At 35.5% G+C, this 22,952-nt stretch overlaps 2 protein-coding genes across 13 annotated transcripts; one reads left to right on the top strand and one right to left on the bottom strand.

Annotated features, from left to right (window-relative positions):
- Nucleotides 1-11,459: 11,459 nt before the first annotated feature.
- LOC147943233 (glycosyltransferase-like At2g41451) lies at nt 11,460-15,059 on the bottom strand. Of its 12 annotated transcripts, none has more exons than XM_087513056.1 (11): nt 14,812-15,006; nt 14,597-14,640; nt 14,387-14,484; nt 14,229-14,280; nt 13,724-14,000; nt 13,576-13,628; nt 13,251-13,359; nt 13,019-13,156; nt 12,890-12,934; nt 12,605-12,791; nt 12,214-12,523 (listed from the first exon to the last, which is right to left on the bottom strand). In XM_087513056.1, the coding sequence occupies exons 7-10, from the start codon at nt 13,275-13,277 to the stop codon at nt 12,615-12,617; spliced, it is 387 nt and encodes a 128-aa protein (XP_087369182.1). In that variant the 5' UTR covers nt 13,278-13,359; nt 13,576-13,628; nt 13,724-14,000; nt 14,229-14,280; nt 14,387-14,484; nt 14,597-14,640; nt 14,812-15,006; the 3' UTR covers nt 12,214-12,523; nt 12,605-12,614. The 12 variants fall into 11 exon arrangements, 5 of the variants coding, with proteins under 5 accessions (XP_087369180.1, XP_087369182.1, XP_087369179.1 ...); XR_015598267.1 differs by lacking the exon at nt 14,597-14,640 and adding an exon at nt 11,460-12,073 and having other exon boundaries at nt 12,450-12,523; nt 14,812-15,059; XR_015598262.1 differs by lacking the exon at nt 14,597-14,640 and adding an exon at nt 11,460-12,073 and having other exon boundaries at nt 12,450-12,523; nt 14,812-15,053.
- A 336-nt stretch (nt 15,060-15,395) lies between these two features.
- On the top strand, nt 15,396-21,375 carry LOC147943232 (nuclear pore complex protein NUP93A-like). Its single transcript, XM_087513025.1, has 12 exons — nt 15,396-15,559; nt 15,951-16,572; nt 16,697-17,013; nt 17,343-17,409; nt 17,710-17,840; nt 18,014-18,080; nt 18,470-18,733; nt 18,979-19,836; nt 19,914-20,212; nt 20,541-20,607; nt 20,882-20,941; nt 21,050-21,375. The coding sequence occupies exons 2-12, from the start codon at nt 16,207-16,209 to the stop codon at nt 21,122-21,124; spliced, it is 2,571 nt and encodes an 856-aa protein (XP_087369151.1). The 5' UTR covers nt 15,396-15,559; nt 15,951-16,206; the 3' UTR covers nt 21,125-21,375.
- The last annotated feature ends 1,577 nt before the right edge of the window (nt 21,376-22,952 follow it).

Genomic DNA, 22,952 nt, shown 5'->3' with positions numbered 1-22,952 from the left:
CAAAACACAGGAAAAACTTTTTTTTTATATGTAGGGTCAGTAAACAAGTTTTTAAAGCCTCTAGACGTAACAAACCGACAATCGAATATGTGTGGATTCATGGGCCAGGAATAGATATAAGGCCCACTTAGGAAGGTGGGCCCATGGACTGAGAGTGAACATGGGCTCACTAAACAAGGTGGCAGTTGAGGCGTTACAGAGACAGAGACTACATCATGGTGTGTCAAAGAAACTTCCACGAATACATTGGAAAATTTAAGATTAGTTACTATCAAAAGATTTTATGACGTTAGAAAAAGGTTTTTACTTTCATAGCTGTCGGAGCAAGGAATTTTTGAGATAGCAAAAAGGCGTGAACATGTTCTCTCCACACAGGAGGAGGGCAGAGCCGAGGTTCTCTATGGTGAAGAAGGTTGGACACAAGGTTATCTCCCCAAGGAAGGAAGGTGGAGGAGGTTAGACGCAAGGTTATCTCCCCAATGGAGGAAGGCGGAACCAAGATTCTCTCTAGTATGGAGGAGGTTAGACTCAAGGTTCTCTCCATAAGGGATGAGGGAGGAGCCGAAGTTTTCTCCATGGTGGTCATACATTATTGTGATGATACATTATTGAATAGTATATTATGTAATATATTTTTTATCCAAAATGTTTTTTGAGCCAACAATTTTAGTAATTAAAAACTATGCAGAAGTGAAAGTAAAGTTGGCTTAATGTGTTTATATAGACATTTTCTAGGTGGTGACAAAGAATATATTTGTAACATAGAGTATATTTTTAGGTGTAAAAAAATACAATTTTAATAGTAACATACATAAAAGATTTGTAAATAGACACAAACCAGTGTATTATAACAAAGATAAAATTTACTTTAATTTATAAAACTTTAAACCCGCACATCGGGCGTGTCCTTATCTAGTATAATATGAATCAATGTTTGATCAATTTTCATAAAGTGAATAAACCAAATATCACGAAATTTTATATATATTTGCTAACTTCTTTTCTTACTAGTCAGTTTTTTATACTTTTGATATTTCTTCATTAACTGATTTAAATTTAATGATATATGATATAATTGCTAAAATGATTATTTTGTATGGACTTCAATTACAAAATTATACATCTATTTGATCCATTTTCATAAAGAGAATAAACAAAATACCTGGAGTTTTAGATATATTTGCTAACTTCTTTTCTTACTAGTCAGTTTTTAATATTTTTAATATTTCTTCATTAACTGATTTAAATTTAATGATATATTTGCTAAAATGATTATTTTGTACAAAATTATATATCTATATAATATAAATCAATGTTTGATCCATTTTCATAAAGAGAATAAACCAAATAGCTGGAAGTTTAGATATATTTGCTAACTTCTTTCCTTACTAGTCAGTTTTTAATATTTTTGATATTTCTTCATTAATTGAGTTGAATTTAATGATATATTTGCTAAAATTATTATTTTGTATGGACTTCAATTACAAAATTATATATCTATATAATATAAATCAATGTTTGATCAATTTTCATAAAGAGAATAAACCATCCTCATGATCAATGTAAATCTCACTAATTGACCACTATAATATAAGAACATCTAATTTTATGTAATACTAAAATTTGACATATCACCACCAAAATGAGCAGCAAATTTGTATTACCAGTTTAGACTAATCACCAAAACATATACTGCACTCCCTCCGTTCCCAATTGTACTTGAATTTCTTGGATGTGCACCAATTTTTCTAGTATTACATCTAGAACTGCGAGAGTTAAATGTTAGATTTTAATTTTGTTAAATATGATTAACTTAAGTAAACTATGTGAAAACAGTCCCACATTTATACATATTAGACCAACAAATGATACATATTCGATTTAAATATTCTGATTTTGCCCATTTATGTTCATATCTACTTGATTAGTTTTAGATTAGTTCCACCGTGGTAAGCAATAAGGGCTCATGTAGCGCTGGTCCGATTTGCCATCTTTTGAATTTTTTGTCTGATGAAACGGCATCTAGTGGAAAAGGTATTGAAATTGTCTATTTACCATCTATTTCCCTTTAGCCAATAGATTTTTGAATGTGCATTTTTTTTTCTTGACAACATAGGAACGATTGGGGCACATTTGGTGTACAGTTCATTAATCCAATCCAAGATACCAAATCATCCAACCATCTCTTTGTCATTTTTTCTAGTTAAGGCTCATCTCCTTAATTTCTTAGAGGGATCTAACCCAATCTTTAATAGGCTCCTGGACATGTTTATTTAAGAGTATACTTTGGTACATAAGTGATGATCAATTCAAGGTGAGAACCAGTTAGTTGGTTATATATCTCTCTCAAGTTATCTAGCTAATGCAATATGATCCTCAACTGACTATATTATAACGTGGTTCGGTTCGGTTTTCTACAAAATTAAATATTCTCACAATATACCGTAACAATTTCAGCAGACCGGAGTTTAAAAACGAATTCAGTTACATACGTAATCATTTAATAAAAAAAAAAAACAATAAATTCCATTAAATCATAAAAACCATACAAAATGCTTAGTCCGTTAATCCCCTTTTAGAAATTATACAGTACGAATCAAACACAAATTAAACTCTTTATAAACCCTCTAAGGAAACCAAAAACAAATAGAGCCATATGAATGAATGGGAAGTGGATTATGATCGAAGGAAAACATTTGCACAAAGTGAGAATTCGAGTACACACACTTGATCCTATTAAACTGCCCTTAATTAGGATGGGTGAAGAAGATGCTCAATTGATCGGAATGTAAGTCATAAAATTAAATTTTTAGTTGATGTTGACCTTTAGATCTCTCAATAATTTGACAAAGTGAAACTGATACATTGTTTCAAGTCATCTAGCTAGCTAGTTTTGCTTTTAGCGTCGGGTAAATAATGAATGTCTATAATCAAACAATGGTTTTAGATGAGAAGTTACTTTAACTTTGTTATATAATCCAGCTTCGTGATATTGATCCACCAAGAACTGTTGTCGCAATCTATCAGCAATCTTTACTACAGTTATAATGGAGGTCAGGTAGCTATTCTTTGCTACAGTGATAATGGCGAGGAAACGCTGTTTTACGGGAGACCCAGGTAAACTCTTTGATATTCCTTCAGGTTTCAGGATAAAATTTTAATCTGGCACTTTTTTACGCAATCTCTGCAAAGAGTAGTAATGAATTAGATCAGTTTCTACGGAAACCACTTGCTGTGCTGATTAGCGGATATGATGGTTTTTATTTATGGAAACAAGTGAAAGTACTTTTTTAAACAATTCATTAATTAGGCTTCTCTCGCCGTGTTGTTTGTTTGTACATATCCCTCATTTTAGCTTATGTTCTGTGCTTAGGTTTCGTTTCATCCATAGACCCTAATTCTTTTTTTTTCTTTTTTCTTGCAGCATTGATCATGTTTTAAACAGTTACGTTGCTGAACACGGATATGATTTTCTTGGCGTGGGAGCTCCATATCCTCCTCCCTTAGCCCAGGCTCTGCTTCCTCCTCCACAAGCTTCTGGCGCTCAGGCTTTTCGACCTCCTCCTCCACAACCCGCTCAACCTCTTCCTTCTCCACTAGATGCATTTTACGCGGCTCACTACAAAATATTAGATGTATTGTATCATATAAATTGCATCACACAAGTAAATGATTTATTTTTAAATTGTTTATTTACAAGTGAAGCAAATATATATGACATAACATCAATTAATTATAAGTGATGTTATAATTATCTAATTTAACATCATTTAGTTAAAACTGATTTAAAATAGTTAATAAAAATATTATGTATAAAGATATGATTTAAAAATATGAAGTTTAAGATATATAGTTTAAATAAGTTTTATTAAAAATATAATGTATGAAATTATAACTAAAAAATAATGTATATAAAAAGTATTAAAATAAGATTTATGAAAATATAATATAATATATAAAAATATGATGTTAATTTTATAAATATGATTTAGGAAAATTTTAAAATGTTTAAAATATGCTTTAAATATATGAGTTTAAAAATATGATTCATAATATGATTTATAAAAAATATAATTAATAAAAATATGACTGAAAAATATAGCATAAAAAAAAATATGTTGTCACTATATTTACATTTTACATCTAATAAATCTGTTATCAAACACAAGATTTTTAGAAACAAATAAAAAACTGTCATAGCATAAAAAAAAACCTGTCATAACATATGATATTCACATAGGTCATTTTAGCAATTTTTTAAAAATTTTATAAATCTGTTATCAAACGACAATTTTTTAGTTAAATTAAAAAATATGTCGTAACTTAAAACAAATCTGTTATCACTAGAGGTCAACCTAGTAATTATTTTTCTGTAGAAAAATCTGTTATGTTACGACAGACTTTTAATCAAGAAAATAGATCTGAAATAACTGTGGAAAATAAATATGCCAGACATTTTACAAATCTGTCATATATTGTGAAAATCTGTGATGTCTTTATAAATAAGTCTGTCGTGAAAAATAAATCTGCCATCAATTATAAATCTGTCATAACTGTAGTTAAAAAAATCTGTCGTCCAAAATAAGTCTGTCATAAAAAACCTGTCATACAAAAATAAATCGGTTGTGCAAAAATAAATCTGTCATACACAAATAAATCTGTTACAACTAGTCCAGCAGACTTTTGAAAATATTTAGATTTTCTTTAAAAAAATTCTGGAAGGGTAAATTTAACTTTATTTTTTTTCCTAATAAAGCAAAAAGGGTATTTTAGGCAAAAAAAATAATTTATCTAATCCTCACATTTTATGAGTTAGTTTAGTAATTAACCTCTTAATTTGGGTCAATCTAGTTGTTCTCCCTATTTTATATTCTATATTTTTTGTTTTGGTATTTTTTCTGGTATTGTTTTACTACTTATTTCATCAGAGGAGTAAAGAAGTCAACGACAGAAGAAGAAAAACGGCAACACATAATAAGACAAGGAGTAAAGAAATCGATATAGTTAAAGGTGTAATTAATTCGAAGTATAGTCATAGAGAGGTTTGTGAAAATGATGACTTTCGTGTTGTATAGATGGAACCATTATTCTTGATTTTTCTCTAGCTATTGTTTGAAATGGTGTCATCTTTTTGTCCATATCTAACAAATTGAGAGTTGTAAGATCAGAAACCATTCCATTTATATATTGTCGTCAAGATGATGTAAGAAAGCGTGGTTAATTAATTACACTTTTTAACAAAAAGAAAAAAAAAGTATAGTGGGTAACAATTATAAAGATGATTCCATTAGGAAAATGCATTGGAAAGGTTTTTTTTTAATTGGGTTTAAGACTATAGGACAATACGATTAAGAGCTCTGTTTCACCATATCTTCGTCAACGAGAAAAAAATGTGATTAATTGGATATACTATGCCATCAATTAATTTATCTTTTAATTTAACGCTTCAGATCTGTATAAATTCAGTTTTGATTAATTTTTTTTAAAAATGATAAGATAATTAATTTTAGTTAAATTTAAATTTATATCATTTTATTTTTAGACAATACCAATTTTTTTTTTATCAAAATCCACTATATATCAGTATATCATAACTTACGCAAAACATGACATGTTGTAAAACTATTTACTTATATTACAGAATATAATACTAACAAATTTATGCAATCATTTTTCCCCTAAAAAAAAAAAGGAAGAAAAGAAAAAGGAAACATATATATTTTTACTGAGAAGAGCTAATACTATTACAGTACTTTTGGTGTTTTACGATTTACTTACCTTTTATTATTGATAAGAATAATTCTTGGTGAGAAAATAACCAGAAGATATTTAATGTTTAATTTAGTTTTATATGTTTTAATACTATATTTATTGTTAGTGATAGTATTTAAAGCTCAAATTTGTTACTTAGATATTGTTTCCTGTCTTAATGGATTGTTGATATAATTTTTGATTCAATGATCCGAATATTGATTACATTTAGGATTTATAAGTAGAATGAATAATTGTTAATATTGTTTTAGAGAATTTTAGGATTTTTGTTTTAAAATATGATTATTATGGTTTTTTCAAAAACTTTAAAGGAAAACAGAATATCGTTGTAAAGATATTTTAGAAATTTTTGGTATTAGTTATTGGTTTTTTTACAATTTTTTAAAGATACTATTGTAAATAATTTTTTAATAAGTAAAACTAAAATGGTATAGCACAAAAATGTTAATATATATAATATATATATATATATATATATATTTTATTGAGAAAGAGCTAATACTTTATACTTTCGGTGTTTTAACAAATTTAATTACTTAGGTGAAACCTAATTTTACTTTTTACTTTGTTTCCATATAAACTATCGGATACATCCCTATCAACAATGAAACCCTAGCGGCTCTAAGAGCCCTATATTTATAGAGCCCAATATTTATATTAGCGTGTAGCTCTAAATTTCTTCAGCAGCAGAAATCGCTAACGTTCCTTGGTCATGGCCCCTCCGGCTCGGACGGACGATGTGCATACACTCAAGCGAGATATCAAGCAGATGGCAACGGCGGTGCAAGCTCTCGCCATCCAGAAAGAGGAGGATTACATCAATGTCCAGCCAGAAGAAGTGTGCAATAATGAATATAACCCGTTTGCAGAAGAGCCGTGGGAGCAAGGGTTCAAGTTTGAACTTCCGGAGTATCATGGCGGACAATCGGCGGAAGAGTTTCTCGATTGGATCTTTGCGGTCGAGGAGACTCTTGAGTTCAAAAACGTACCTTTGGAGCGACGTGTTCCCATGGTTGTGATGCGGTTCCGTGGAACAGCCGCAGCTTGGTGGTCGCAACTAAAGGCAGCGCGCGCACTGTCGGGTAAACCTAAAAACATGTCATGGGACAAGCTGAAGAAGAAGATGCGTAAGATGTTCTTACCATTCAACTACGATGAAATGATGTTCCAACGCTTGCACATGTTGCGACAAGGAGAGGATTCAGTAGAAAAATATTCCACCCAATTCTTTTCCCTTTTGGTGCGTGTTGATCTGCAAGATTCGGACCAGCAAATAGTGGCTCGTTTCGTTGGTGGCTTGCGGAAAAATATCCGAGACCATCTTTACTTGCTGAACCCTCTCACTATTGCTGAAGCTCGTCAACAGGCTCTCGCCGTGGAAGCTCGTCAAAAGGCCGGGTACGACAAATATGAGTTTGTATGGTGTTTAATTCCTGGCTGCGTGCCATTAGCTTTTTGTCTTTTGCTTTTTGCTATTCAATAATGTTCGAAAAGCATGAAGAAAAACAAGAAGAGACGGTAAGACGACGATCGAGAAGACTCCCATGCAGCCCTATCCTATATTAATTTGTTTTTTTGTCATTATCCGGCAGCTATAATTTTGAAATTTTATAAATCGGTTGGGACTAGTACGGAAGAAGTCATGAGATATTAAACTAATATTATATGTGCATTGGAGTATTTTGGTCTCCCCTTACGTACGTGGAACCCCATCTTATTATATATCATTAAGGTTTTTCAGGGAAAACATGTTTTATATAGTCCAACGGACGTGCTTACACAATTAATATATGAATAAGAATGAACGACAAACCCTGCATGCCTTAATTTACCCAAAACAAATCCTTGTCTAGGATCTTTCCTGATGATTTTTTTGCTGCCCTGATTATATATATATATATCCGGTCATACCTCTTCGAGAGAAGAAACTATGATCTCAATGTTGTAGGCTTATAGCTAGCTAGTAGTACTGGCTGCATGCACTATTTGTTCTGCAAATGGTTCTTTCTCTCTTCACACCACCGGAAAAAAACATGTGTGTAATAATTGTTGTAAAAACCTTTTTATCTTTTTTTTGTGTGTCCAAACATTGTTTTTGTTTGGTCGTTACTCCTTTAGTGTCCAAACCTTTTTATAAATCACCAATTTCTTCGGTAATTATGGTATTATTGCAGTTTCTGTAATGAGGCCAAAACTAATTAATTCATCGCCATCAACATAGTCGGTCATTAGCCCCAATTAATCAGCTACGTACAGAGATTGGTAAAGAAGGTGTCGCCAACAAATCTCAAAAACTTTTGGTTCAACTTCTATAATGGTTATTGAGAAAATTAGATTCGTTTATTTTATAAGACTCATAATTATAAGATGTGATATAGTTTGCTTTTGTGAAAATAGTGATATGAATTTCCTAACATTCTTAATGCCTTTTATTTTTCTTAATGATAGGGACCGATGCAGACTCTCTATTGGAAGGAGGGTATTTCTATCTTGTTTATGGGGAAAAAATGATAGCCTCTCGTAATATACAGAGATTTTTTTATCAACATTTATGAACATCGAGTAAAAAAGGTGTAGAAGGTGTCGCCGACAAATCTCAAAAACTTTTGGTTCAACTTCTATAATGGTTATTGAGAAAATTAGATTCGTTTATGTTATGAGACTCATAAATCATAATTATAAGATGTGATATAGTTTGTTTTTGTGAATATAGTGATATGAATTTCCTTACATTCTTAATGCCTTTTTTTTGTTCTTAATGAAATGGGACCGAGGCAGACTCGTACGTCTCTATTGGAAGGAGGCTATTTCTATTTTGTTTATGGGGAAAAAATGATAGCCTCTCGTAATATACGATATTTTTTCAACTTTTATGAACATCGAGTAAAGTCGTATTTGGACTTATATTATGTGTCACGAAAATATGAAAGACTCTCTACCTACGTACACGTGACTAATTGACTTATTTGAAGATCTATATGGTCAAGTTCGAATTTTTTTTTCTTTCAGGCATGTTTTATAGACCTTTTAATTAGGACAGACCACCGCACATACCGCACGCAGTGCTACACTGCTACCCCTCGTCCCACTTGTCAACATGGACGGACCCCTTTTGCTTTTCATTTCTATCAATTATTTTTTCAATTAAAAGTTTTTTGTATTTAGTTTTTTTTTTTGAGTTCTCTACTCATACAAATACAATACATTACTTTTCGATATCATCATTAACATTATGTTAAATAGTAATATGTATATGCTAATAAATTTCTATCGAAGTTTAATAAGTGTTATTTCACACATTTCAAGCAAATTAAGAAATTATTGAATTTTACATATTTATCCTAATAAGTGGTTAATAATTTAAATTCAATGAAATAAAATGTAGATTTAAGGATAAATTAAAAAATTTAGCATAAAAATACATTGAAAATGGAGAATAACGCTCTTTATAAAAAAAAAAAAAATAACTTATTTTTGTGAAACAGAGAGAGAGTAACAATTTTGGGCAGAGCCAACATTTCGTGCCATTGGTTCAGAATTTGGGAGAGTGGAGGCGGTGGATATCGACGGTGGGAGGGTGAAAGTGACTGTCAATGGTTTCAAGCCCTTATGCTTGGTCACGGTAATTGAGTTCTACAATGGACAGGAGACTATAGTCAATCTCCGATATGAGCGTCTTCATGGCTGCTGCAAGAAGTGCTCTAGCTTGTGCCATGATGAGGATAATTGTCCACTATGGGCTACCAATAAGATCACCCCGGCTTTGCATGTTCCGGTGGAAGATGATACAGCTCGACCGATGCAAAGTTACAAAGGAGCAGTTATGAATGACAGGAATAACAGAAAAGGCAAGGAAGTGGATACTCGGAGATCATCTCAGTCTGGTCAGCGTCCACCCAAAGGTAAACAGGATGCAGGGTCAAAGAACCGGACCTCAAGGGAAATGGGCGAGTCTTCCAAACCGCGCCGGTCCAACAATTCTGGGGGGTTTAAGGATTACCGCCAGAAGGTTAGAACCTCCACGACTGTGGCTCCTTCTGTGGATGTGGCTCCAGTTGGAGAGCTGGAACCGGGGCAGATTCCGGATCAGGTCGTGCATGTGGCTGTCCAGACTGCAACCTTTGGGGTTCCACCTCCGAAGCGGGTTCGGAGGCCTCTTTTTCAGGAACGCGATCTGCGAGAAGAGGTGATTTTGGTTGATGCGGACTCCTCAGTCCCGGGTGCTGGGTCGGCTTCACAATCCACTGGTTCTGGTGCTATGCAGGATAGCTCAACTCAAGTGATACAGGCAACACTCCAGTACTTGTGGATGAGTCAGGAAAGTTACCGGTTTCGACAACAGCAAAGGAACCTCTGGAGGAGAATTTTGATCAGCAGATGGAGGAGGTCGAAAAAGAGGTGGGGGAGACAACGGTTGATGATCCTCAGCAGCAGACTGATGGTGATATGGAGGTTTCGGTGGAGGACCCTACCTTGGATCCAACGGATATTGGATCTCTCGGAGGAGAAACAGCAAACTCAGGTGCTGGCCCCGTGGAAGCGATACTTGGTTCAGATGCACCCGCTGTCATGGTTCCGCGGGCGGAAAAGGCTAACAAGGGGAAACCTCCTTTGGCTCTCAAAGGAGCTGCTTCCAGGAAATTGAATGTGTACTTACGCACAACACCAAGGAAACGCCCTGTCCCTAAAGAGGCGGGAGAAGGATCAAACATGAGGAACCCAAATCAGGAGAAGGATCCAACTGGTGGAGTCAAGCCACCCAAACCAACAGCGGATAAATGAAGATTTTAAGTTGGAATTGTCAGGTATTGGGGAATAAAGCAACTTTTGGGTATCTCAGGGATTTGTGGGGAAAGCATAGACCTGATTTTTTATTTTTATCTGAAACTAGACAGCCTATATCTGTTCTGGAACCTTTTGTTGGTCATTTTGGTTTTTCAAATTTAAAAACAGTTTTTCAAATTTCTGTTTTCAAATTTAAAAACAGAAAATATGATGGGGTCAAGTTCGATTTTTTTTCTTTTTCTTTCAGGCCTTTTAATTAGGACAGACCACCGCACATACCGCACGCAGTGCTACACTGCTACCCCTCGTCCCACTTGTGAACATGGATCCCTTTTGCTTTCATTTCTATCAATTATTTTTTTCAGTTAAAAGTTTTTTTGTATTTAGTTTTTTCTTTTGAGTTTTCTACACATACAATACATTACTTTTCGATATCATCATTAACATTATGTTAAATAGTAATATGTATATGCTAATAAATTTTTATCAAAGTTTAATAAGTGTTATTTAACACATTTCAAGCAAATTAAGAAAATATTGAATTTTACATATTTATCCTAATAAGTGGCTAATAATTTAAATTCAATAAAATAAAATGTAGATTTAAGGATAAATTAAAAAATTTAGCATAAAAATACATTGAAAATGGAGAATAACGCTCTTTATATATAAAAAAAATTTAAATAACTTATTTTTGTGAAACAGAGAGGGAGTAACAATTTTGTTGGAATCGTAAAATGGAAACATATGTGTACTAATTGTTGTAAAACCTTTTTGTTAATTATGATTTACTTCCGGACAAGAAAACAAAAGTGTGTGTCAAAATTAAACCTTTTAGTTATGATTTTGATGTGATGTGGTGGAATAAAACGTGTCATTATCAGAGATTGAAACACACACAATTAAGTAAAACAAGAAACAAGTATGTAAATTGAATCATTTAGTTCATGCATGTTTGCTTGAACACTTCGCAATGATAGAATATGAAGGTTCAGAAATGAAGTTTGAAGGCTCTGTCTTTAGCTAGGACATCAAAAGTTCTGGGGGACACTCTGAGAACAGCTGGGAATATTGTCTACTTGCGTCAGAGAAATTTCAACCAAGCTTTTACCCTTGTCATCCGAATCCCAGACCGGCCATTCAAAACTTGTCTGTAGAGACTCTTTATCATGTCTGCATCAGAAACCCTCGGACATGCAGCTGCAGATTTCGATAACTGTTTCTGCACTGGAAAAGCTGATCAGTGTCATATAGAATCTTGGTACCCTGACTTTAGAGCAGGTCGCTCTCCATATCTTTGGTTGACCCTAAAGCTGGCCTGGCATACAACCTCGTTTGGCCAACCTGACCATTTCACAAGCACCCGCAAACGCTCCCATCGTAATGAATTACTTTACAACAGCGTAGATCTCCTCATGCTGAAAACCATTCCCATGTTTGAGAAACAAAATAAGTAGTGAGAGACTCAACCTTCTCTGATTCATCCTAAAGATCCGAGTACAATACTCAAAATCACCTGTATCAGATCAGAAACAGGCCTTATGGATTATTTTTCGAAGGAAGAGCAATGTCTATTGACTTAAAAGGGGAAGAAAGAAAGGTAGATGCATGTCACAGAGAAACAAAATGACGAACAAAGTAAGGAGGCTTAAGAGGTAAAGGGAAACAACAGATTTTAAAAAGAATGAAATTATAGTTACAGACACAAGGATGAACCATACACACAAGGACACATTGATGCTTCAGAGTTAAGTCTTCAGTTAACACGTTTTTGTAGGGAAGCCCAAAGCTTTTAATAGAAATTCATCAAAAGCATTGTAGCTGAAGTGAGGATTAAACCGCAAATAGAAGTTGAAGATAACAAATCATCAAGAGATAAAAGTGAGTCTCACAACAAATCTAAAATGCGTGAACACATGAAAAAGCTCAAAACCTCAGGAGACAGGGCATTTGTCGTTCCATGACGCTGTCGCAAAAAAGATGGGATCAATGTCAGATTAAGAAAGCAAAAGAATATCTAAGCCAAGGTGAGAGGACAAGAACATACTTTGGGTTCTTCATTTGTAGTTCCATCGATGAGCACCATTGGGCCGAAGATGATCTTGAATCCGAGCAGCAGATTTTCCATTTGCATAGGTTAGAAAATAGTTTGGATTGCCACGAGTTGCCTTTTTATAGTTTCCATAGTAAACATCTCGAGGAAGATGTTTAAAATTCTTCTTGAACATTGATACCTACATGTTACAAAAAACACTTTGGGATATGTTATAGATACTCATAGGAGCATACATCTCAAGATATATAGGAAGCTCTATATGATAATGTTGTGTACCTCAGTGAAAGGTTCTTTGATATCATCTCGCTCAACGCTGCTCTCCTGAAACAAGAACATTTGCGAGTTATCCAAACCCGAAGGAAAAACCACAATTCCAATGTCTTGAAAGACTTTTTTCTAACTCACGTAATTTGCAAAGAGAACTTCATCCACCTCTGCAGGAACATCTCGGAGCAAATTTCTCAAGGAATATTCACGGGTTCCAGAAGGATGTACAAGCTCATCAGTGTCAAGATGCAGTATCCACTCCATACCAGCAGCATCCTAAGCAAAAGGAGAGAGAATGTGAAAAAAGTTGGCTATTCTATCATTTTTTTCTAGTGACTGACTGACTGAATAAGTCAAACGTAACAAGTACCCTTGCCATAGTGATGCCCATTTCCATATTCAAGTTTTGTTTCACGAACAATTCGTAATTACACGGTTTGTAGAAAAACTTCGCCAACCAAGTCTCATTCCATATCCGGCTGTAAAACCAAAATGAGATGGAACTTCAAAAATAACACCTCTACAACAACCATTTCACTTTTAATATATCAAGATAGCACACCAATCAATTATACCACTATTTCTAGGCTTTGTCTAGAAAAACAGATCAGTTGGTTCCTTTATGTCCTTCATATCTTTACCTAGATAGCTCTAAATCCATAACTTAAGGACAAAACAAAACACAAGAATACTACCTCTTAGCTTGCTCTTCTTCTAGTTCTCTTGTCCTGTATATAAAATTTACACCCTGCAAACAAATAATGTCACTGTGAATTACAACATAAAAGACAAAATCAGGATTCACGAACAGAGATCAATTGTAACAAAAAAAAGAAAGCTCACAGGGATGGTCTCCAAAACTCGAGATGCATTTGGGGAAGCAGCAGTGCCTTCAACGAAGAGATAAAAAGTTGAAACTCCAATGACCCTGTGATAATATATCCATGGCAGTGTCTGCTCTAATCCAGCTGAAGTACTCGTCGTTATAAATATCCATGGCAGTGTCTGCTCTAAGACCAAAACGAACCTTTTTCTGGTGTGTGTATGTTACAGCAGCAAGAGGTATCTCAGCATACTGTGTATCAGCAGGGACTATTTGATAAGTGATTGCAGCCAAGATCTACAAAAAGCACACGCCAAATAATCAATTGAGATGCAGTAAAGCAGACAATCTTAAATGGGATGCATTGGTAGATTAAATAAAACAGATTCTGCCTATTGGAACAAAACAGCAAACTCCTAAGTGCATAAGATTTTCAAATTGTGAAAAGTTCATAGAAAATACATATCTTTAAGCTGCTTCTGATCAAGAACTAACGAGAGAAAATCACCAAAGGTTCTTAATTACCTCATCTGAGACTCCACCAAGCGTGGACTTCAAAACCAATGAACAATACTTTCTGCAATATAAGTGCGATTAAGAAAATGGGTTTTATTCTCAACAGAAGTCCAACTTGAAACAACTAAAGAAAGGTTATGAACTAATGATAAAGAGAAGATTTATACCCTTTAGAGACACATCTCTCAAGAAACGCAGATTGTTTCGCAGTGTTTGAAGCGTATCTCATGTCAGGTAGCTCTTTGCTATATAACCTCAACACTTGCTGAAAGAGTTTAAGTTACTAAAATTAATGTCTTTTTTCTCATAAGAAATTAACTGTAAGAGCAGCCTAGACAGGATTAAAAGAAAACCAAGAAACATGTTAGAATGATTACCAACACTCTTGGAAAACAATGTAGCAACATCAAAATATGCGCCTCTGTAATGACTTATATCAGCTCTTATTAGCAATGGCAATGACCACAGAGGGTACTTTAAAAACAAATATGACTAAAGCTAGATGCTCCTTATATCTGCTCTCTAGGATACTACTAGATTCATAGTAGATGGATAGATAAGTTTAAAAAAAAAAAAAAAAAAAAAAACTCACACTTGAACATTTGAGTTTTTTTAAACCAAACATGTTACGCCTCAGAACGCATCTCACAGGAACAAAACATGTTACGGGTTGTTGTACATCGTAAGAAGCTCTCTTACGAGCTGCCATGGATCGGAGGATTCGTTGGGCTCGTTTCGTTCCCCACGATCTGGATTTGAGTTCCAAATTAAACTCGTTCTCTCGTCTGAGAAAAATATTATAGCTTTTTATTTTTATTTTTATTTTTATCCCACTCTCTCGATCTCAGGGAAAAACAAAAGTGAACCAAAAAAAACAATTAAAATTAAGTCGGTTATTAGCCGGTTTAGTCTAAACGCGGAACGTAATTAATTTTTTTTTTTTTTTTTTTTACGAAATTAGAAATTCAGTTTACTTGCGTAATCAAGAAATTACATGTAAGTAACAAAAAAAAAAAAAAAAAAAAAAAAAAAAAAAAAAAAAAAAAAAATTCAGTTAATTGCGTAATCAGCTAATTAAGAAATTAAAACTAAACCGGTTATTAGACCGGTTTAGTCTAAACGCGGAAACTTAATTCGTTTTTTTTCCCCTTATAAACAAAAAAAAAAAAGAAAAAAGAAACATTCATCGTCTTCAACCTCTGAACATCCCTTTTTTTTTCGTTTCCCTCTGAACATTCATCGTCTTCGCTGACCTAATTGTGTGTTTCTCTCAGTCTCAGCTTTATCACAAGACTCACGCAAGCCTCAAATAAATAAACTCGCAAGTTTGTTTTCCTCAGGTACATCGGTTCATCTTCAACCTCGAAATTTTTTTTGGTTTCCCGTTTAGCTTCGCATGACCTAGGTTTTTCAGATTTCGCCTGTTCGGTTTTTTTTTTCACTAGATTTGATTAGTTCTCAGGGCTCCTGGTGAATTTTTTTTAGCGAAATCCCCAAATTGATTTTGGCGGGAAAATCGATTACTTACCTAATTGTTCATCCTAGTTTGTTTTTGTATGATGATCGTTGTTCTAGTGACTTCGCCTGTTCGGTTTTTTTTTTCCACTAGATTTGATTAGATTAGTTCTCAGGTGAATTTTTTTTAGCGAAACTTTATCCCCAAATTGATTTTGGCGCCAAAATCGCCTCAAATAAGCTCTGATGATGATGATGATGATGTTTTTTGAACAGGATGACTTCTTCTCCTCCTCCTCCTAATCCTCTTGTCCCTGAGGAGGAGAAAAAACTAATCTCGCAGCATGTTAGTTTTGGCTTGAACTTTAACAAATTTGCTCACATCAACTTCAACTCTACTCATCACTTTCAAACACTTTCTAAAAAACGCAACCCAGCCATAAAACTCAATACTCCTGTGGTGATTACTTCTATTGTTGCAGCAGTGGTTCTTGCTCTAGGTTTGCAATTCCTAAAAAAAAACTAAAAAAACATGTGCCGTCTTCTCTTTTTTCTCTTTTTTCTCTTTTTTTCTTTGACAAAAACTTGGAGATTGCGGGATATAAACACGGGCGCAGAGCTGCTTTTGCAAGAAGGTCACAGTCGCAGTGTCTATGGAATTGCATTTCAACAAGTTGGAACATTAGCAGCTTCTTATGGGCTTGATTCAGTGAACTTCTCTCCTAATGGTTATCACTTGGCATCTGGTGGTGAGGATAGTCAGTTCCCTACTTGGGATCTAAGAATGGGAAAGTCATTGAACATTATCCCTGCTCATGCTAACCTTGTGTCTCAAGTGAAGTATGAACCACGAGAAGGCTACTTCCTGGCCACTGCCTCATACGACATGAAAGTCAATGTAAATACTTCTCTAGTTCTGCTCTTAACTTTGGTTCTAGCTACTGCTTCTTCTGCTGATCGATTTTTTAGGGTTGTTGATTTTAAATTTATTTTTTCTTGGTTAAACAAAAAAAAAAACATAGGGTTCTTCTGTAATCATGTCGGATGCGTATTGTACGGATTGTAAGAAGGAGACGGAGTTGGTGTTCGATCACTCCATTGATGAGACCTCTGAGTGGCGTACCTTCGCTAATGAGTCTTCCAACAGCGATCCCAACCGTGTCGGTGGTCCAACCAACCCTCTTCTCGCCGATAGTGCTCTCACCACTGTCATCGCCAAGCCCAATGGTTCCTCCCGTGATTTCTTGTCTTCTTCTCTCGGGAGGTGGCAGAACCGTAACTCCAACTCCGATCGTGGTTTGATTCAAGCCTTTAAAACTATCGCCACCATGTCTGAAAGGTAGTCCCATTTTCTGATTTTCGTTTATCACCCCCCCTTCTGAGATATTGGATTTGGACTTTACAAAGCATTGAAAACGTTTAGATCACATGGTTTCTTAATGAGAGTACATGGTTTATGCAATGTTGTCTCCGCTTGGTGATTGGTCTTTGTATGTGCTTGCTTTGATTTATATCACGCAGCTTTCGTTATTTGGGGATCCACCTCTTGCATTATTGTTACACGTTTGAGAACCCACATTGTCAGTTACAGAACAAAAGGAGGTTCCTTTTTTAATGTTTCATTGATTCTGTTGTCTTTTTGGTTGTTGTTGTTGTTGGACATTACAGACTACTCGCACGGGAGGGAATCAATGCAGAGCAACTAGCTCGTGATCTTAAATCTTTTGAGCTCAAGGTGAATATTTCTCTTATTCTACATTTCATCTTTAGTTGTGATTCTGCTTCTAATGTGCTTGAATGAATACTTTGTGTTTCTTTTGCCTTGAGATAAGAATAAGTAGTTTTGTTTTTTTGCAAACGAATTCATCATCTCTTGCTGTCGTCTGCTTATTGGTATCGAAGACATTAGACTCCTTCCTTTGTATGCTTGCTTGCTTACACATCTCTCAGTTTGCCTTCAGCTTTTCAAATGTGATTAATTTGTTGGCTGCATTGAATTTGTGGTTTCATAGCTCTCTACTTGCTGATATTGCAGAGAAGGTTCTGCTCTAACCTCGGGATGTCCAACCATGCGGTTAAAGCTGCTCAGTTGGAAGCGTTATCGAAGAAGCTCAAGGCTAAAACCCTAAGGAACGAAGCTCCTTCTCAGTCTATTGCTGCCACTAGGTAATCCCCTTCACCTTCAGTTTTATATTTTCAATCAGTTGTGGAGTGCTAATTTGGGTGGGAGAATGAAACAATTGAAATGTTCCTTCATTACTCAACCTTTCAAATGGGAGTAGCTAGTGTCCACAAGCAAGTGTTGATTCTATTGTCTTTGATGTTGTTGGACATTGCAGACTACTCGCACGGGAGGGAATCAATGCAGAGCAACTAGCTCGTGATCTTAAATCTTTTGAGCTCAAGGTGAATATTTGTCTTATTCTATCTTTCATCTTAAGTTGTGATTCTGCTTCTAATGTGCTTGAATGAATACTTTGTGTTTCTTTTGCCTTGAGATAAGAAGAAGTAGTTTTCTTTTCACATGGTCCTCAAACAAATTTCTTTTTTTAAGTTGTTTTTTAGCAAACGAATTCATTATCTCTTGATGCTGTCCGCTTATTGGTATAGAAAGATTGATTACTTATTACAGAGGCGCATATTTTGTTGTTTCCTACTTAAAAGTTGTCAATTGTATATTTGTACTATGCAATCAATAATCTTTAAAAAGACAATGGATATGGATGATTGGCTTAGTGACAGGATATATTAGAGGGTTTGGATGCTAAATATTGCATGTGAATTTGACTTGGCAGGATGATTGGAGAAAAGAAAAACGTGACTTCCTTCAGAGCCTCAGCAGAATATCAATGCTACCTAAAACGAATTTCACTGATACAAGCAGAGAGGCTCATGCTGGTCAACTAGTGCCGGTGGCTTCAAGTCCTCGAGTGTCCTCAATACCAGGCAAAGAACTTGTGGCTCTGGCTAACATACCCATTCATGAGAAAAAGGCATACATCTATGGAGAGGTTGTGAAGAAACTTAACACTTCAAAAGAACGAGGCTTGCCATTTAGAGTAAGGATTTCCTATACCTTGACTTAAAACTTAGTACTAGTTCACTTTCCTTGAATTACTGTCGATACGTCTAGCTGAAAACTATTAATTTCCCCTAACTACTTTAAGAAGTCAAGCTAGAATTGTTATAACTTTTTGTTCGGTATGCACTCTACCTCTTATGCAGCAGCCATTTTAACTGGCTACCCTCATATTGACTGTTTGGGTGTGCTTTCTACTGATCCTAGTTTTGACTTTTTGTACAGCCTGCTATGTGTTTTAAGGACGCTTATGATACTCCTGGTGCTGAGGTAACTCGCGGAAAATCAGTCAACATGCAGAAGAAACTTTTACTCTACACCATCATTTCTGGCTCCCGTAGGCAAATTGAGCGCATACTGAGGGATCTGTCTACACTATTCAACACAATTGAAGATTTCTTATGGTTCAAATTATCATGCATAAGGGACGTCACTGGTGGATCTTCATCTGTGGTCCTGAATGATGGCCTTGCACCGTACAGTTTAGATGATCTTCAGGCCTATCTCAATAAATTTGAGCCTTCATACTACACGAAGAATGGTAAAGACCCCTTGGTATATCCATATGTTTTGCTTCTCAGCATTCAGTTGCTACCAGCTATCATGCACTTATCCAAAGAAGCAGGAGATGGAGGGTATAATATCGATGCTCTTCATATAGCTATTTGTCTAGTGGACCATTCCGTTTTACCAGAAGGCTCTGGGACTGGCCACAAACTAAGTGTGATGGATCCTAATGCTGAGGCATCTAGCATGATAAGGCAATATGGGTCAATGTTTTTGCATCATGGAGATTTCCAAATGGCGGTAGAGTATTATGCACAAGCTGCTGCTACTGTAGGTGGGGGACAATTAGCTTGGTCTGGAAGAAGTAATACGGATCAACAGAGGCAGAGAAACTTTATGCTGAAGCAGCTGCTGACTGAGATTCTGCTTCGAGAAGGTGGCCTTTACTTTATGCTTGGGGAAAGAGGTTCTGGTGAAGAAGGTCAGCTTGGAAGGTTTTTTACTGATTCTAGATTGCGACAGCAGTTCTTGGTTGAAGCTGCGCATCAATGTCAGGAAGCTGGATTATATGACAAAGTAAGTAACTTCTCATCTAACATTGTTTGGAGCCTAAGTCTTTTATAGAATTTTCACCATGGTTTTCATTTTCCCAGTCCATAGAAATACAGAAGAGAGTCGGTGCATTTTCGGCTGCCTTGGAATCTCACTCCATCGATGAGACCTCTGAGTGGCGTACCTTTGCTAATGAGTCTTCCAACAGCGATCCCAACCGTGTCGGTGGTCCAACCAACCCTCTTCTCGCCGATAGTGCTCTCACCACTGTCATCGCCAAGCCCAATGGTTCCTCCCGTGATTTCTTTTCTTCTTCTCTCGGGAGGTGGCAGAACCGTAACTCCAACTCCGATCGTGTTTTGATTCAAACCGTTAAAACTATCGCCACCATGTCTGAAAGGTAGTCCCATTTCTGATTTTTTCGTTTATTCCCCCCCTTTTGAGATCCCCTTCTGAGATATTGGATTTGGACTTTACAAAGCATTGAAAACGTTTAGATCACATGGTTTCTAATGAGAGTACATGGTTTATGCAAAGTTGTTTCCCGCTGGAGATTGGTTTTTGGATTTATATCACGCAGCTTTCGTTATTTGGGGATCCACCTCTTGCATTATTGTTACACGTTTGAGAAACCACATTGTCAGTTACAGAACAAAAGGAGGTTCCTTTTTTAATGGTTCATTGATTCTGTTGTCTTTTTTGGTTGTTGTTGTTGTTGGACATTACAGACTACTCGCACGGGAGGGAATCAATGCAGAGCAACTAGCTCGTGATCTTAAATCTTTTGAGCTCAAGGTGAATATTTGTCTTATTCTATCTTTCATTTTTAGTTGTGATTCTTCTTCTAATGTGCTTGAAGGATTACTTTGTGTTTTTTTTTGCCTTGAGATAAGAATAAGTAGTTTTGTTTTTTTGCAAACGAATTCATCATCTCTTGCTTTCTTGCTTACACATCTGTCAGCTCGCCGTCTGTTTTCAAATGTGATTAATTTCTTCTGCCACTATATGATGTTTTTTTCTAATTTTTTTTTTTTTTTTTTTTTTTGCCGTTTTTAAATACTCTTCAAAGACAACATTTGAGGATGTGTTTCCTGCTGAGGCGACGAGCGTTGAAGAATACCTGCAACAGGTACTTTTGTTTCTCGGATGTTTACTACATATATTATAATATAGATTGATTGTCTTGGTTGGCGATGCATGGCCATTATGATGTGTGTTGTTTATTGTTTTGTTTTAGGTTCATGAAATGGCTATGGTATCAGCTATACAGGAAGCCCAAAAGGATAATGTTCGAAGCTTTAATGACTACTGATAAGCCATACATAGTGTACACAAGGAAGAAGACACGTGCGACTGAAGCGTAGGAGAGGAAGGAGCACGTGACTAAGATTGTATATAAGACTTTACTCTGTTCGTTATTCAGTTTTATGCATTGTTTGGTGATTGTTAGCGACGTATGTGTTGCTCTGGAATCGAGTTATTGATCCGGTGATGTCCCGGAGGCTCATTCCGTTATAAACATTGTATCCTTCAGATAAGAAATAAAGATTACGTATTCATTCTTATCAACTACATGATGAAAGTGCTGGAGGTTTGTATTCTTGCTATCCATATTTCCACTTTAACTTTATTCGTTACTTCTTTTTCCTCCTAGTATTTGGTTTCTTCTCGTTATGCTTTTGCATAGAAAGATTGATAACTCATTACAGAGGCGTTTTGTTGATTCCTACTTAAAAGTTGTCAATTGTACTATGCAATCAATAATCTTTAAAGAGACTTTTCATGGATATGGATGATTTGCTTAGTGACAGGATATATTAGAGGTTTTGGATGCTATATATTGCATGTGAATTAACTTGGCAGGAGGATTGGAGAAAAGAAAAACGTGACTTCCTTCAGAGCCTCAGCAGAATATTAATGCTACCTAAAACGAATTTCGCTGATACAAGCAGAGAGGCTCATGCTGGTCAACTAGTGCCGGTGGCTTCAAGTCCTCGAGTGTCCTCAACTCCAGGCAAAGAACTTGTGGCTCTGGCTAACATACCCATTCATGAGAAAAAGGCATACATCTATGGAGAGGTTGTGAAGAAACTTAACACTTCAAGAGAACGAGGCTTGCCATTTAGAGTAAGGATTTCCTATACCTTGACTTAAAACTTAGTACTGATATTGTGGTTTCATAGCTCTCTATTTGCTGATATTGCAGAGAAGGTTCTGCTCTAACCTCGGGATGTCCAACCATGCGGTTAAAGCTGCTCAGGAAGCTGTGCAAAAATCTGAGGAGTTTGACATAAGGTACGTTTCAGTTATCTCTCCCCAGATACTCGTGACCAAGATGGACATAGCAGAACTGAAAGATCGTTATTTGGGATCTTGCAGGAGGAGTCCTATATCAATAGCGGCAGTGGTCATTTATATCATAACCCAGCTTTCTGATGACAAGAAGACTCTCAAAGGTTTGTAAACTTTGTAAATTTGTAAATTTACATTTTCTCATCTCTCTTGCAAATTTGTAAACACCTTCAAGAAAGTCAAAATTGAACATTTTGGATGGTTTCGAAGCTCGGAGATGATTGTGGAGGTATCGCTGAGGCTGCTTGAGATTCACCATCAAGATCATACTCCAACAGTCTCCTTTGAGATGATTTCTTAGTAATGCTTGAGTTTGAAGAGTTGTGAGCTGAAGTTACCACTGAGCTGAAAACACCTGCTTCTTTTAGCTCTTGGATTATAACATGTAAAAAGATTGGAAAAGATTTTTGTTGGATCAAAAGAACTCAAGAGGATCATGTAATGTTTTAGATTTGGTATTGTAAAACTAACTGACCATTGGTGTATAAATGCGAGTCAAAATCCCCTTCCTAATAAGTTTTAGGATCATATTCTCGTCAGTCCATACAACTCTTTCTCTGTACCATTGGAGCATTTCCTCTGAAGTTGATGTTGAAGCAATGATGAATGCCTGCAGATAGAAAAAAAAAAAGGAGAAATACAAAGATGTGATGAATAAGAACTATACAAGTAACTAAAAGAATAATAAATCCCAAGCTTACAGATCTGTCAAACTCTAGCATGAAACATCTCTTGACATCTTCTTTTGTTAGTCTTGTCCATTTGGATGAGCTTCCAAGATTCACCGC

The sequence above is a fragment of the Camelina sativa genome, chromosome 5 (genome assembly GCF_030686135.1).
Source record: "Camelina sativa cultivar CO46 ecotype springtype chromosome 5, ASM3068613v1".
NCBI lineage: Eukaryota > Viridiplantae > Streptophyta > Magnoliopsida > Brassicales > Brassicaceae > Camelina > Camelina sativa.
This window is presented reverse-complemented; position numbering and strand designations above follow the sequence as displayed.